We start from the raw sequence: 14,526 nt of genomic DNA, 5'->3' as shown, positions 1-14,526 counted from the left end.
TAAAATGCTTGTATGAATTAGCTGTTGGAAATCAGTTCAGTAAATCTACTGAAATTCTGCTAATTCACCCTAACTGGGTTCTGGATCAAAGTGGATCTGTTTACCTTTGAAGTGTGAAATAAATTTTGGTAATAACAGTGGGTTGTTTTGTGATTATGGCATAGGTGTCTTAGGCATGAGTATGTATTGCACAGAGGCATGGATATGATGGAAGTCAAATAGAGAAAGCAGATTAAGGCTACAATCCTAAATAAACTTAGCTCAGAGCAAGTGTTATTAAGAATGTCTTCTGAGTTAACATATACAGGATTGCACAGTATGAGTGCTGAAGAAGGGGACAACAGTGCTCCCAATATAATGTCTCTGGGCTCCATAAAACATTTAACAAAGGTCTGCTCCTCTTGATGTCCTCCTGATCCCCTGGATGGATAAACAAATTCAGATAAATAAATTTCATAAAGATCCCAAATATGACCTACAATTTAACTTTAATGTTTTCCTCATGGTTATGGTCTTGCAACCTGGCCCTTGGAAGTCTGATAAAGTGTTCCCATTCTCAGGGCCTGCACCCCATCCCATGTTATCACTACTGCTGTCTCTGACGCCTCATCCCCACTCCGCCCCATGCCACCTTTGCCCTCATCCCCTTTACTTTGAGCTCCAGTTCCCCCACAACCTTCTAAACACTGTCTTTAAAGGAGCCATCAGAAAAGTTAGGGTGCCAGCCCTTTCTGGTCCACTTGTAATTTGAGCGCTGGTCTTTCACCCTGTTCAGTCAGCCCCATGCACGAGGACAGCAGTCTTCAAACTGTAGACCTCAGTACTCCAAGAAAACCCTTCTGGACATGGTGCAGGGGTGGCAAAGCTTTACTGTTCTGCGCCACTGTCTCCTATCTTCACTGCCATTCTTTGCAGAAACCCACGCCAATCTTTCTGGAAAGATTGGCAGAGAAGATAGAAGGCAGTGGCACAGAACGGTAAGGCTGCACCTCTGCTATGCTGGACTTGCAATGGTTTTCTTGGAGTGCCAGATCCGGGCCAGGGTTTGGTGACTCCTGCACTAGGATAAGAACTTGTATCTGTTCGGGTGCTTCTGTGACACACTCTCACAGGTATTGGAGTTCTGAGCCTATATTGGTGTACAGCGAAATGTATGTGGAGTCTACATGAACTTTCTCCATGAGTAGACTGGGCTGTTAAACTGAGTATTCAAAGGAATACTCATAAATATTGGTATGCAGAGCCTTCTCCCATGCAATATGTAGCCTGATGATATGTGTTTCCTAGAAGCAAACCTCTATGTGCAACTGTGAGGTTTATTTCCTAGTAAATGTGCATAGGTTTGCAACCTTAATGGGCAAAAATGTTCAGTTGACGACAAAAATAACTGTGTTCACTAATGAGGAAATGAAATAAAAATGGAATGTTATGTGTGCAAAATGTTTGCTAGGGAGTGACCTACCCAGCATGTCATGGGATGTGGAGTAAATGGGCTCCTCCATTGGAAAGAAGCAGGCTAGCAACTACATCCTTCTGTGGTAAGTGTGTTAGTGTTGATATTTTCTAGAAACTGTTGTTTGCAGTACCGATTTAAAGAAAACACAATATTGCTTAAAAAAACAAACTACAGGTTTTTGTTAGAGATTTCAGACATTTTTTTCCAGTCCAGGTCTAATTCTCAGAAGAATCTCTTAAAATCTCATGGATATGTACCCTGTTACAATACGTTTCAAAATGGAGTCATGAATAAATTCTTATTCTGTCCTATCTCATTCCACAGAAATGGATTCTATTTTCTCAGTCCTTTTAATGCATTTTTATTCATGGAAAAATTATGAGATTATCTTGGTCTTTTAGTTAAATTCCTCTAAACGTAACCTTTCACATATGAGATTATTGCTCATTCAGAATTGTGCAGATTTCTTGATTGCTTATCAACAGACTTACTTCAAATAGTAACTGATATTCGTGTGTGTACATGCATACATGTGTTCGCGCCCAGTAATTCATGGATTTTGGTTGACCAGCCCTTGGAGCACTTCCCTCTTTCAAGCTCTAGTTTGTTAGCTTATGGGCTGAATGTTAGGCCAAGTATGAGACTAGCAAGCTAAAATCCTTTTCTTTCACTAACCGACTGCTGTGCTTGACATAGAAGGGAAACATCTTCTCAGTGACGCTACACACATGCAGTAGGGACAGTTGCAAGATAAAAGAATTTGCTAAAGAATTATTCCAAGGGCAGCTCAGACTGAGGTGCTCTCATCGTGTCTGTCAGTGGTGCATATGCGGGTTAAGCATTCATTAACAAAGCATGAACTCGTGTCAAGTGAGGAGAAGAACACCTGAGTCCATTCATCCCTCAGAATAATTCATTAGCCACACTGGTAAATGCCAAACTCAAATTTCATGGCTTCTCCATATGAGCTCTCAATGGGATCCAAACATCTTTTTTTTTTTGCTGGCATTCTATTCCCAAATGCCTTAAATAATGCTCCTTTGACTTGTGTGTTCCTGCTTTTCAACATTGTCCAGTATTGTAGGGCTTCCCTCAGCTGAATTGCTCAGAGAACAGGCATTTTCCTGTCACAGGACTGCAGTACCAGTGAAAAGCCACACCTGCTGACTGTTGTTGAGTTTCGCAATCCTTAAAGGGACAGATGCTCTGTTGGTCTGAGAATGTGATAATCTCAGAGCACTGAAACTTGAGCTGAAGAAGAGCTCAAAGTGGTAATTTTCTGAGACAGCTGTGTCTGCTGACTATTTCCAGTGTAACTAACCCGTAACCTTCAGCCTTTCCATGGTTGACTTTTTCCTTTTGGGGGTTGAAAAAGCTTCCTTGATTCCAAGCACATCTGAAGTTTCTTCCATATCATGGAGAGTATGGAAATGGTTTTGCAGTCATTCCAATGGCAGTTTTATATTCTAGGGATTCTTTCTTTCTTTCTTTCTTTCTTTCTTTCTTTCTTTCTTTCTTTCTTTCTTTCTTTCTTTCTTTCTTTCTTTCTTTCTTTCTTTCTTTCTTTCTTTCTTTCTTCCTTCCTTCCATCCATCCATCCATCCATCCATCCATCCATCCATCCATCCATCCATCCATCTCATTCTACCCAGTGATCAGGTTCATGTGATGAGTAAGGAGGCAGGTGAGGCAGAGCCTCCCTACTGGAGTCCTTTAAAAAGTCCTTTGCTTTTCAAAGGACTCCCATAGGTAGGCTCTGCCTCCCCTGCTTCCCTACCCACAGCATGTCCGTGCCTGAGATAGAGGAGTTTAGCTTCCGACATAGCTATATGGAGAAATGCATGGCAAAATGGTTGTCTGAAAGCAGGTTGCCTAAGAGTGGCTCATGCATTATGTAGGGGAGAAGGGTAAGACAATTGTCTCCTTTTCAAATATGGACTATATTGCTAACAAACAGGTAGAAGGTACCAAGGGTGATCCTATATAATAATAATAATAATAATAATAATAATAATAATAATAATAATACAGGTATTTATATGCCACCTTTCATGGTCTTCAGATTTCTCCTCAGACTTTATTTCAAGGCGGTTTACACAGGCAGGCTATACTAAATCCCTATAGGGATTTTTACAATTGATGGAGGTTCTGTCTTTCAAGAACTATAACATTTCAGATGGATCCTTTTATGATCTGGTATCACATTCTGGCCTCCAGTTTCCTCCCACGCAAGCTGACAATCCTTCATATCTCACTGGAAGGGCGGCCAAAGAGCAGATGGAAAAACTCGGCTTGGCTTGGCTTGTCAGCTGCTTCAAGGTCTCGCCGTTCACGGTGCTGGTGGCCTCAAACAGGTGACCTTCAGCTGTTATCTTCAGGCAAATGGAGGCTCTACCCTCTAGACCAGACCTCCTGCCCATGTAGAGTAGACTCTACATGCAGAATCATGTAGACTCTAGCAGTTACCTTGTCTGGTACACAGTGACCCTTTTATTTTAGTAGTTGGAAGCAGAGGGCATCTGCTCACTGCCGACAAGTGTGACTTGACCCTAGCACTATATAGCCATATTAAATCCATATTAGCCATATGGATTTATCCACTATATAGCCATATTATAGCCATTTATCCACTATATAGCCATATTAAGCCAGGATGCATCACTGCTGAGGGTACACTATTAGGACCCTGGCAATATGGATGCTTCTCATCAACAGCTCTGCCTGATAAAGATGGACTTTTGCTATAGCCAGTGTGAATTTCAAGCACTTTCCTCCACTGGTTTGGCTTTCCCTTCTGTGATCTGGTTTCCATGCCGAGCCCCTCTAAGCAAAACACTCTGCTGTTGTGAGCGATTGGAATGAATAAGCAATGAGCTGCATGCTTTATGTGAACATAGCTGACCAACATGCACATCCTTTTATTCTTCAGGCTCTTATGCTGGGGCAGTGGTTGCCATGCCATTGGCAGGTGTATTAGTGCAGTACATCGGATGGTCATCAGTCTTTTATATCTATGGTAAGTTTCCCAGGGGACAAAAATGAACATAGTTAAACCTGCATAGTAGCATCCCTAACTATTTTAGTTACAGTAATGCCTAAAATCTTTTGGGGGAGGGGTAGACATTTCCTTATTTTTTAGCTCTCTGGCAAATGTAGTAATTTGCTCTCTGGCAAATGTAATAATACTTCATACTTATGCAGCGGTTTCTGGGTGTGCAAAATGTGTTGTGTTATCTTTCTACTGTTCTTCCAATGACCTGTCAGATGAGTAAGTTTTGTTCTCCCACTTGCAGCTGAGGCTATGAGCAGGAGAGGGCTGCTTAAGATCACCTAGTAAGAGTGTCAGATCAGGGAAGTCCTGAGTTGTAGCTCAGTCATAGTCACAATGCTACACCAGCTCCTAATCTACTAATCTTATGTGATAAGCTTTAAAGTGTTATTTTATTTTTCACACTTTAATACTGCCCTTCCTCCAAGGAGCTCAGGGTGGTATACGTGGTCCCTTCCCTCCTTTTGTCCTTACATCAACCCTGTAAGGTAGGTGAGGCTGAGAGAGAGTGACTACCCCAAGATCGCCCAGGAAGCTTCATGTCTGAATAAGGATTTGAACCTGAATCGTCCAGGTCTAACTTCCAAACAACTACACCATCCTGACTGTCTAAAATATTATCAAAATAACCCTGCTGGATGCTTTGGCAGGGGCAGTAGCTCCATGGAGATCTACAGCCAGTCAATGTAGACAATACACACCTTGCAGGGCCAACCGCCTGATGTAGACCTGAACAATTTTGAGGCTATTCTCTTGCTTTCCTATTTTGGTAGGGATGTTTGGAATTATTTGGTACATGTTCTGGCTGTTGCATGCCTACGAGAGCCCCGCTGTACATCCAACAATAACCAGTGAGGAAAGAAGTTACATAGAAACAAGTATAGGAGGAGCCACGCTAGTCAATGCCAGCGTAAGTTAAATTTACCACTGTCTAATCATGTTACGGCTGTTACATTTTGTCAAGTAGTGCATTATCAAAAAGTGCTGTGGAAACAGATCAGTACATCAAGACCTGCTGGGAATTTGCTGTGACAGTGGTGTTTTTTCTTATTTTTTACATTGTTCTTGGTATTGAGATGCTATCTGTCCTTTGTGGTTTTTGAACACGTGGTAATGTTTGTTCTTGATGATCATTTATTGTTTGTTGAAGTTTCTTACAATGAAAATTGAGAATCTGCCACCATAGCCAGCATAAAATTTGCATGATTATTGCAAAATGGCAAACAGCCAAATTGCAGCCAAGCTCAGTCCTTTGGGGTCATGAGAGCAGGTATAAACTATAGATAAGTTGCCGCCCATTGACTCCAGGCCTATGAAAGGTGATTCCAGAGGTGATCTTCCTATCAATACTGAGGTACAGCAGTGGCTCCTGACCCTTGATATAACTGCTATGCCTAATTCCAATGTTTTAAAGGCCTCCCATTCTGTCTTCCAGAGATTTAGTACCCCATGGAAACAGTTTTTCACTTCAATGCCGGTTTATGCAATCATTGTGGCAAACTTTTGCAGAAGCTGGACTTTCTACTTGCTGCTTATAAGTCAGCCTGCTTACTTTGAAGAAGTCTTTGGATTTGCAATAAGTAAGGTAACTATCTGAATGAATTCAAGGTCTTATTCTAGGGGGCCTGATGGTAGAGTTCTGAATTTTTTTTATGTTTCCCTTGAGAACAGTGAATTTGAAGGTTCTTCATAAAGGCACATTTGATTCTTCAGTATTAACCTGTCTCAGCCACGTGGTACAAAAGAGACTAAGAAAACCATAGATTTTTGAATTGGAGAGGAAAGCACAATGCTGGATTTCCGTTCTCTCCTGGTGATAGCATGGTAAAGTTTAATGCTCCTGGCCAAATAATTTCCCTTCCTGATTATCAAGTGATTAGTTCTAGCAAATGGTTATTTCCAACTTTCCTTTTCTGTAAGGGTTCTCCTTTGGGTAAAACCCTTATGAGAATGCCTGCATCAGAAGGCCCTTTCAGACATGCAGCTGGGGCTCTATGCATTCAAATGTGTGTGTGGCGGGGATGTTATTGTGGCAACAGACTCCTTCCCCTGCTGTTCATTCATTCTGGCATATGTGTGCTTGTGCGTGTGAACACCTCCCCCCATGATCGGGCAGCCTGCCTTTGCAGAATTCCTGATCAGGGGGAGAGGTGTGTGTATAGGCACTTGGCAGAATGATATAGATGGCCAAACAATCCATCCTATGTACATTCATAAATATACAAAGGGAGTGAAAGGTGTCTGGCAAAGATGTTTGCCTGGAGCCTATGCATAGCTACTCAGAAGTAATCCCCATTGATTTTAATGGAATTTACTGCCAGATAAGTATATTATAGATTCCAGTCCAACTGGCTCTATGTGTTGCTGGCCCTGGGCCATCAAGATAATGTGCTCTGAGTTCTGGAGACAATCTCAAACTGGATGGATGTATAATATCTACCATTCTTTATTTCATATGGCTACATGTTTGTGTGCATTTTTGACATAATGATGGTGTTAATCTTAAAACCACATCTTCTTACTGGGAAAAGATGTAGCTTGAAGATCTTGCCACATGCAGTACCACCGTTAAAGAAACAGAAAAGATGGCAACCAGTGAAATGGGTAGCTATGTAGCCTGTAGCTATGGCCGTCACAGTTAGATTCATTGGAGATTATGGTAACTTTAAGTTGAAAGAGTTCCATGAGATCCATTCCCCTTTGCATGGTATTGTGCTGGACCATTGATTGTCATTATTTGCTCCCCAGTCAACTGTGTGGCTTGACAATGCCTTTCCTGGCAGATGTTCCTATAACTTTACCAGCTGCATGACAAAGGAACATTTTATACATCACAGTAAATTCATGGTGGGGGAAAAAAATGCATGCACTGAATTTGACCCTCTGATGCAGCTGTTAAAGGAAAAGAAGCCTCTGGCAGGAAAGGAGACAAAATCATTTCTGCAGTGTAGTATGATACTTCTCCTGCTCTTTGGGGTGGAGGGATCACAGCTGGGGTGGAGGGATCACAGAAAATAAGGGGAGGGGTGTCAGACTCCATAGACTTTAACAAGTGCATTCTCATCTCAAGACCACAGACAGAAGGCTAGATGTTGATGAAGGTGGGTCAGAAATCATGGTGAGTGATAGAAAGTATGCTCTTATTTAGCTAAATATTTCTATCACCATGCAGGTTTACAGAACCTTCACTGTTATTTATAATTCATTTATTATATACTTAATGGCTTGGATCCAAATGGTGTCTGTCAGTTCTATAGCGTTTTTTGTTTTGATTATTTCTACCAATTTCCTCCACCATGACCCCGGCTGCATCTCTCCATGTGGTGTTACTCAACATTCTCGTCCCCTAATCCTCAGGAATGGTTTGGAGGCGAGGACCATGATTGACTATAGGGGCACCAGTGGGAGAAAAACCATATTGTATGAGAAGAACTCCATTTATGGTTCTTTGGATCCAAGCCTAATGAGTGTTTACTATGAATCAATGAACTTCCTTAGGAACGTTGAAAGCAGCTTACATCCCAGCAATCTCTCAGCCAGAAACTTCAGATCCACCACTGTTTTGGTTCAACATCATGTGCTCCTACCTAGACCACTCACTGGAGTGATTTTAAGGAGGGACATACACAAAAGTTCTCATGGGCACAAGTACACTTTCACATAAAATATGCTTCCATAGAGTTGTGCATATTTACTTTCAGGTTGGCCTTTTGTCTGCAGTTCCACATATGGTCATGACAATTATTGTCCCCATCGGTGGGCAGCTGGCTGACTTTTTACGGAGCAGAAGAATTTTAACAACGACTGCTGTGAGAAAAATAATGAACTGTGGAGGTATGTTAGATGAAAGATTGGAATTATGTGTTAATCATGCAGATGATTCAGGACAGCTTAGAAGTAACAAGTAAAACAAAACCCATATAAAATGATAACAGTAGAAAACAGCAACAGGAAGAAGCTGTTCCACCATAAGACTTATAAAAGTGCATCAAAAGCCTGGCAAAAAAGGCAGGTCTTCAAATCATGCCAAAGTACTGTTGAAGGGGCTTGCCATACCTCATAGGGAAGGGAATTTTTAACACTGGAAACCACCTTTTTAGAATGACAATCTGTTGGGACCTGCCAGAAGTGATGTCATCAACCTGGAAATGATGTCATGGCTGGAAGTGACATAATCAATTTTGGCTTCAAACCTAAGCCACAATTAGACAAAGGTCCCATTAAACAGTGTGCTTGTGCTGTTATTTTGCGTAGCTTGAACTTCAAACATTCCCGCTTGGAAGTCAAAGTAGAACACAGACTTGCATCCTTTTCCAACCACACAGACCTCCCCTATTTCTAGTGTCCCATTTTGCAAGCTTAGCAAGGGGTCAGTGAACAAAGAATTCTGGCAGGAGGAGGAAATGGGAGCTTATAGTCTGGCCACCTTTGCTTCCAGAGATTTTCAAGACTCTGATGTGTAGCTTACACTCTCCTATCGAACTTCTCAATGGAGAATGGAGGCCCCATTGGAGTGGAATATCCACATAGCCCTTCATTTCAGGCTGCTTTTTGTCATTCTTCAGAGTAAATAATGTTATCTTTTGTCTGGAGGCTTTCTCCATTCCCCTTTTCCTTCCAGGTGGTAGAAGCTAGTCCTGGGTCACAGAGCTTGAGTCTCACATACCTTCCATTACCTGGGAGAACCATACTTGAGAACTGAATAGAGAATATGCTTTTGAGCATGTGATCGTGACTATTATTTACTACTGAGCACATTTCTCAGGGTCAGCCTTTCCATGAGGTGATTGTACCCCACTGCCCTATCCCCACTACCACATCCCCTCTCTTTCCACTGAGGAACACACAATCTATAAGAAATAAGAAAGGAGGAAGGAATGGTGCCAAGGAATATGTGGAAGAATATGCACTGTTTTCATGAAACTGAACTAAGGTTGAAGGACTTGGGATTAAAGGAAGAATTTTCAGGGTTGACACAAACCATCCAGGATAGGGTTAACTAGTTTCTCACACTTAGAAAGGGAGAAAGGAAAACTAGATAAGCTGACTACAAATTTAGAGAAAATCTTGATGGCAAGATTGACTGTTCCATTCTACAAAGAAGTTGTTGTTTTGTTATTTCCATTTGTTTTATTTGCAGGATTTGGGATGGAAGCAACTTTGCTGTTGGTGGTTGGCTTTTCTCACACAAGAGGAGTGGCAATCTCTTTCTTGGTTTTAGCAGTAGGCTTTAGTGGATTTGCTATTTCAGGTAAAAGTTTGATTATTAACTTTTAAGCCTATGGGGAAAACAGTTTTAAAGGCCAGTAGGGCTCATCGTGTCTAATGACATCTGTGCACTGGGGGGGGGGACGTATGCACAAACACGAGAAAAATATATAAGAGTTTAATCATATTTCCTATTCCTATTACTACAAGTGTTCTACTAGTGTTTTGGTAGCAAAAGATGTCATTTTGGTGCCAGATAAAGATGCTTTTTATTAGGAAGATGGAAGGTGCAACTAGTTACCCCGTACACAATGCACAAGCTTTCAAGACTGATTTCTAATGCAAATATTTGGGCACCTAGGTCATCTATTCAGTAGTTTGCTCTGCTCCAGTTAAAGACAACAAAGGGCCTTATGACATGATAAAGACGAACACATTTCTTATCACATAAGCTTTTGTGGACCAGAGCCCCCTTCACCACATGCATGATGGCCCACACCACATTCTCTATTGGCAGATATTTGTATAAAAACCACAGTGGGGAGTAGGAGAACCTTAGAACTTTGCTCCCACCATGGTTCCTACCCTGATTGTGTGTAACCCCTTTACACACTATTTATAGGAGATAAAAACGTTTTCATTGGCTCGTAGTAATGTGTAAGTTGTTCCTAAGTCAGTTAACTTATTGAGATAGGAGAAATACCTTCCCATTAGCACTTAAACAGGTGGACCCAAACTTGTGAACAGTGGAACAAAATGGCTATGGAATGTAAGAGATACAGTGGATACACTTTCTTATGTATAATTAAATGCATAAGATAAATACAATGTATTTAAAGTCGCATCGACTTTGGACAGAAGTGGGAATTACTTATGGCCCAATCTTATCCTGCGGACCAGCTGGGGCTTCGGCAGAGTCAGAGAGGTAAGTAAAGAATTTTTTTTACTTAACACCTCCTCTACTCCTTTGTTCCAAATGGGCCTACTCAGATTTGTGCAAGCTCTTTGCTGGCGTAAATCCAGTAGGTCCAGTGGGACATGTTGAACCTGAGTCAGGGGTTCTGGATCTCAAAAATGTCACTGACAATGAGATCAGTCCTGCCCCACCCTGGGATACTCCCCACACTGATCCATCCCTGCTGCCAACTTACCTGGTGTGGTGTGGACGTTCTGTGGCCTTCTGTTGCCTGCACATAGCCTCCCAGTCTTTATGCTGATGGAATCTCTGTGAGCTGCTGCAGCATCAGTAGCCTGCAGGATGTGATACTGGAACATGAGACCCACCAGTGTATCCCATCCATAGATTGGTAGAGCATTAGATTGGTTTTTAGCTCCATTTTAAATAAAATGTTTATCATATACAAATTATAAACATTTCTCCACTTCATTTGTTTGATAGTGGTTGTTAGGAAGCTGCCTCACTGAAAGATGTTTTGCAAACTTAGGTACAAAATTCTATATGAATTTTCTGATTAACACACTACTTTTCAATTAATTTCTTCTGTGAACTGAAAGTCCTTGAATAGTGATACTTGCTCTGTTTTCTTGTTTCCAAAGCAAACTTTGACTGCAATCCTATCCTCACTTACCTGGGAGTGTAAGCCTCATTGAGTATAATGGGACCTACTTCTGAGTAGATATGCCTAGGATTGGGCTCTTTGACTTGATCCTGTCTTTGATCTGACCCTAGTCCATATCCAAGCCTAGCCCAAATTGATAATTATCTTTTCAAACCTGAAATGATTTGGGATCAGAATACCTAAAGTGCGATCTCTTCCCAAAAAATCCTGGCCTTCTGTTCAGGTTGTTGGAAAAAGCCCTGCTCCATATTTTACCATCACAATTGTGGTTGGTGAGGACACAGGAAAGGACCTTCTCCTACATGGATCCCAAACTATAAACTTGTTGATCTCTGGAAAATCTGTCAGAATCTGTCGCTGAAGAACTGCTTTATTTTGGCATACCTATGGTATGACTGAGTCCCAAATATTGATTTCCATCTTGGTGTTCAGTAAATTGTCTTCATCAACTGCTTGTGTTTTTAAATTTTATTGTGTTTAAAATGTTGTTGTTAACTGCTTTGGGTATTCTGTTGATAGGGTGGGTAAAAATACAGTATATCAAATAAACAAATTGTTGAAAAGCAGAAGACCTGAGTTCCTTCATCTTATTTTGCTTCAGCTACTTTCAAGCTTCTTGCAGAACGCACACTGTTGGTGACTTTTATCTCTTACAGGATTTAATGTCAACCATTTAGATATCGCACCCCGGTATGCCAGCATCCTCATGGGCATCTCTAATGGAGTAGGGACATTGTCGGGAATGGTGTGCCCCCTCATTGTTGGTGCAATGACTAAACATAAGGTAGGGTGTTCTAATAATTTGTTCATGAAAGACATTCAAATGCATCACAAACAGGTATTATTTTAAAGAAATATTATGTTCAGGACTGGCCAAAGACCCTGCAACATCAGAAGCGGTGTGCCAAATGCTTCAACCCTTACCTGGTGATGTGTCCACGTCTGCTCCTTCCACTCCTTGGACTGGAAAATCCAGCATCTCTGACACTGCAGTACACTCTTCTCCTCCCCTCCACACTTCCCCTTCTTCTCTGCCCCATCTTTTTTTTTCTAATTTAGGAAGTGGGAAGCGTAGTAGTGGAGGTGACTGGCCAGGCAAAGGTGGGCATCCCATCATGATCATCTCAGTTAGCTTTGTTGGGTTGGTGCTGATTACTTTTTCCAAATCCTATCCTATCCCCAGTCATTTTGGAATTTATTGAAGTGTTAAGGGATAAGTCTTGAATTGACACAATTTGGCACCATTATAAAAACATCCAATGAAGTGAACTTATTATGAATCAGCCTATTGGTTCATTTAGTTTAGTGCTGCCTGCTCTGACTTGTAGTGACTCTCCAGGTTCCAGGCAAAGGTCTTTTCGTCTCACGCTACCTAGGTCTTTCAACGGGCGACGCCAGGGATTGAATGTGGGAACTAATATGTGCAAAGCACATGGTCTACCACTAGGCTGTGGTCCTGCCCCAGTAACTCTTGACATGCTGATTGCACTAAAAGACTGAATAAGGAAATGATGCTTTTCACTGATAGCCACTCATTTGTTTTGCTAAGACAAAATTGTTCAAGTTGTGAAAGTTTCTGTGCAGATATCTCTGGACAAAATGTTGGACTTACCAAGAGGGGGGCTGAAGTGCCCTTAGAGCTATGCTTATCTATGTGATAACTTAATGCAATACATATCTGTAGAAAGAAAGAAAAAATCTGTTTCCATCCCCATTTGGTTTGATAAACTTACAGCCCAATCCTAATTAAATTTGCTGCACCGATGCAATCGTGCCAGCCAGGTGTGCGCTGCATCCTGCAGTGGGAGGGGCAGTTACATAAGCTTCCTTAAGGTAAGGGAACATTTGTTCCATTAATTTGGGGGTGCATTATGGCTGCATTGGTGCTGGAAAGTTGGTTAGGATTGGGTCTCTAGACTGCAATTCCATATATGTTTACATGTGTGAACAAATTTTACACATTTCAATTCACATTTGGACACAAATATTCAATAAACATTTATTGAACTCACTGGTTCTTACTTCTAAGTAGATGTGCCCTAGGATTTCGTTGTTGATCACAGAAGAAAATGATTTTTTCCTTAGTTTTTGGAACAAAAATTCAGATTAGAAATCCAAACAGATTGCACACAGTTTAGTTGAGTATTGATCTAATTTGGCTGCTTGTCTTCCTTTCTCACCTATATTAACTTGTCCAATGTCATTCCTTTAGACCCGTGAAGAATGGCAAAATGTCTTCCTAATAGCTGCTTTGGTTCACTATAGTGGAGTGATATTTTATGCCATCTTTGCTTCTGGTGAGAAGCAGGAATGGGCTGACCCAGAAAACCTGAATGAAGAGAAATGTGGAATACTTGACCAAGATGAACTGGCTGAAGAGACTGACCTGAACAGCGATGGTTTTGTTAGCTCAAAGAAAACGTATGGTGCTACCTTTCAGAACGACAAAGTGCGAACGGAAGGGCTACAAAGGCAAACGGCAGTGATGCAGGATGTAGAAGGACAGACTTCCTACCAGTATGAGAATGGAAATTTTCAAGATTCATTGTAGATCAGACTGTGTATGACTTGTGTGACCATCACCATCCTGTACAAAACCAAGCAGTAGCTGTATTTATTTAGTTGTTGTTTTGTGGATAATCTTGCCAAATGGCTAGCTGTAAGACGTAGTTATTTTTAACTTATAGAAGAACAACGCATTAATAGAAAATAACTTTGAGGTGTCTGGAGTCCTTACATTCAACTGTTGGACTTGGATCTCTGTGTGAAGGCCACAATCCTTTTTATTGAGTAGAATTTTACTGACAGCAATGAGGGTCTCCTCTCTATTAGCAATGTACGATCGTAATCATGTCCTTGGCTCCCATACAAACACCACCTACCCAGTCAGCAGATATTTCTGCTGTCTACCCACTAGTATCATGCACCAGTGAATGTAATGTGATTTAAAACAATTTAAAACACAGCTAAACAACAGATGCTAGAAAATTCAGAAGCTAAAACAATCAGTAAAACAATTAACTCTCCATCAGCAGTAACAACAATATTCAATCTCCACCCAAGCTGTGTACTTTAAAATAGCTAGGTTTTCACCAGCCACTGAAAAGAGAGCAACAATGGGGTCTCCAGGTAGGTCTCCATCAGCAAGGCATTTCACAGCTTAGGTGACCCAACTGAAAATGTCTTGCCTTCTGTGACTACCCATTGTGCTTCAGAAAGCAGGAGAACACAGG

General features: G+C 41.3%; 1 protein-coding gene across 1 annotated transcript in view; it reads left to right on the top strand.

Annotated features, from left to right (window-relative positions):
• SLC17A8 (solute carrier family 17 member 8) overlaps positions 1 to 13,844 on the top strand; it is a 29,569-nt gene extending 15,725 nt beyond the window's left edge. The window contains exons 5-12 of the mRNA XM_066634492.1: positions 1,451 to 1,538; positions 4,386 to 4,472; positions 5,279 to 5,415; positions 5,941 to 6,090; positions 8,207 to 8,339; positions 9,646 to 9,756; positions 11,950 to 12,077; positions 13,506 to 13,844. Of these exons, the coding sequence (XP_066490589.1) occupies positions 1,451 to 1,538; positions 4,386 to 4,472; positions 5,279 to 5,415; positions 5,941 to 6,090; positions 8,207 to 8,339; positions 9,646 to 9,756; positions 11,950 to 12,077; positions 13,506 to 13,844 (1,173 nt within the window). The remainder of the gene's footprint in view (positions 1 to 1,450; positions 1,539 to 4,385; positions 4,473 to 5,278; positions 5,416 to 5,940; positions 6,091 to 8,206; positions 8,340 to 9,645; positions 9,757 to 11,949; positions 12,078 to 13,505) is intronic.
• Positions 13,845 to 14,526: the final 682 nt, after the last annotated feature.

The sequence above is a fragment of the Tiliqua scincoides genome, chromosome 7 (assembly GCF_035046505.1).
Source record: "Tiliqua scincoides isolate rTilSci1 chromosome 7, rTilSci1.hap2, whole genome shotgun sequence".
NCBI lineage: Eukaryota > Metazoa > Chordata > Lepidosauria > Squamata > Scincidae > Tiliqua > Tiliqua scincoides.
The sequence above is the reverse complement of the archived record's forward strand: the minus strand, read 5'-3'. Positions and strand labels throughout refer to the sequence as shown.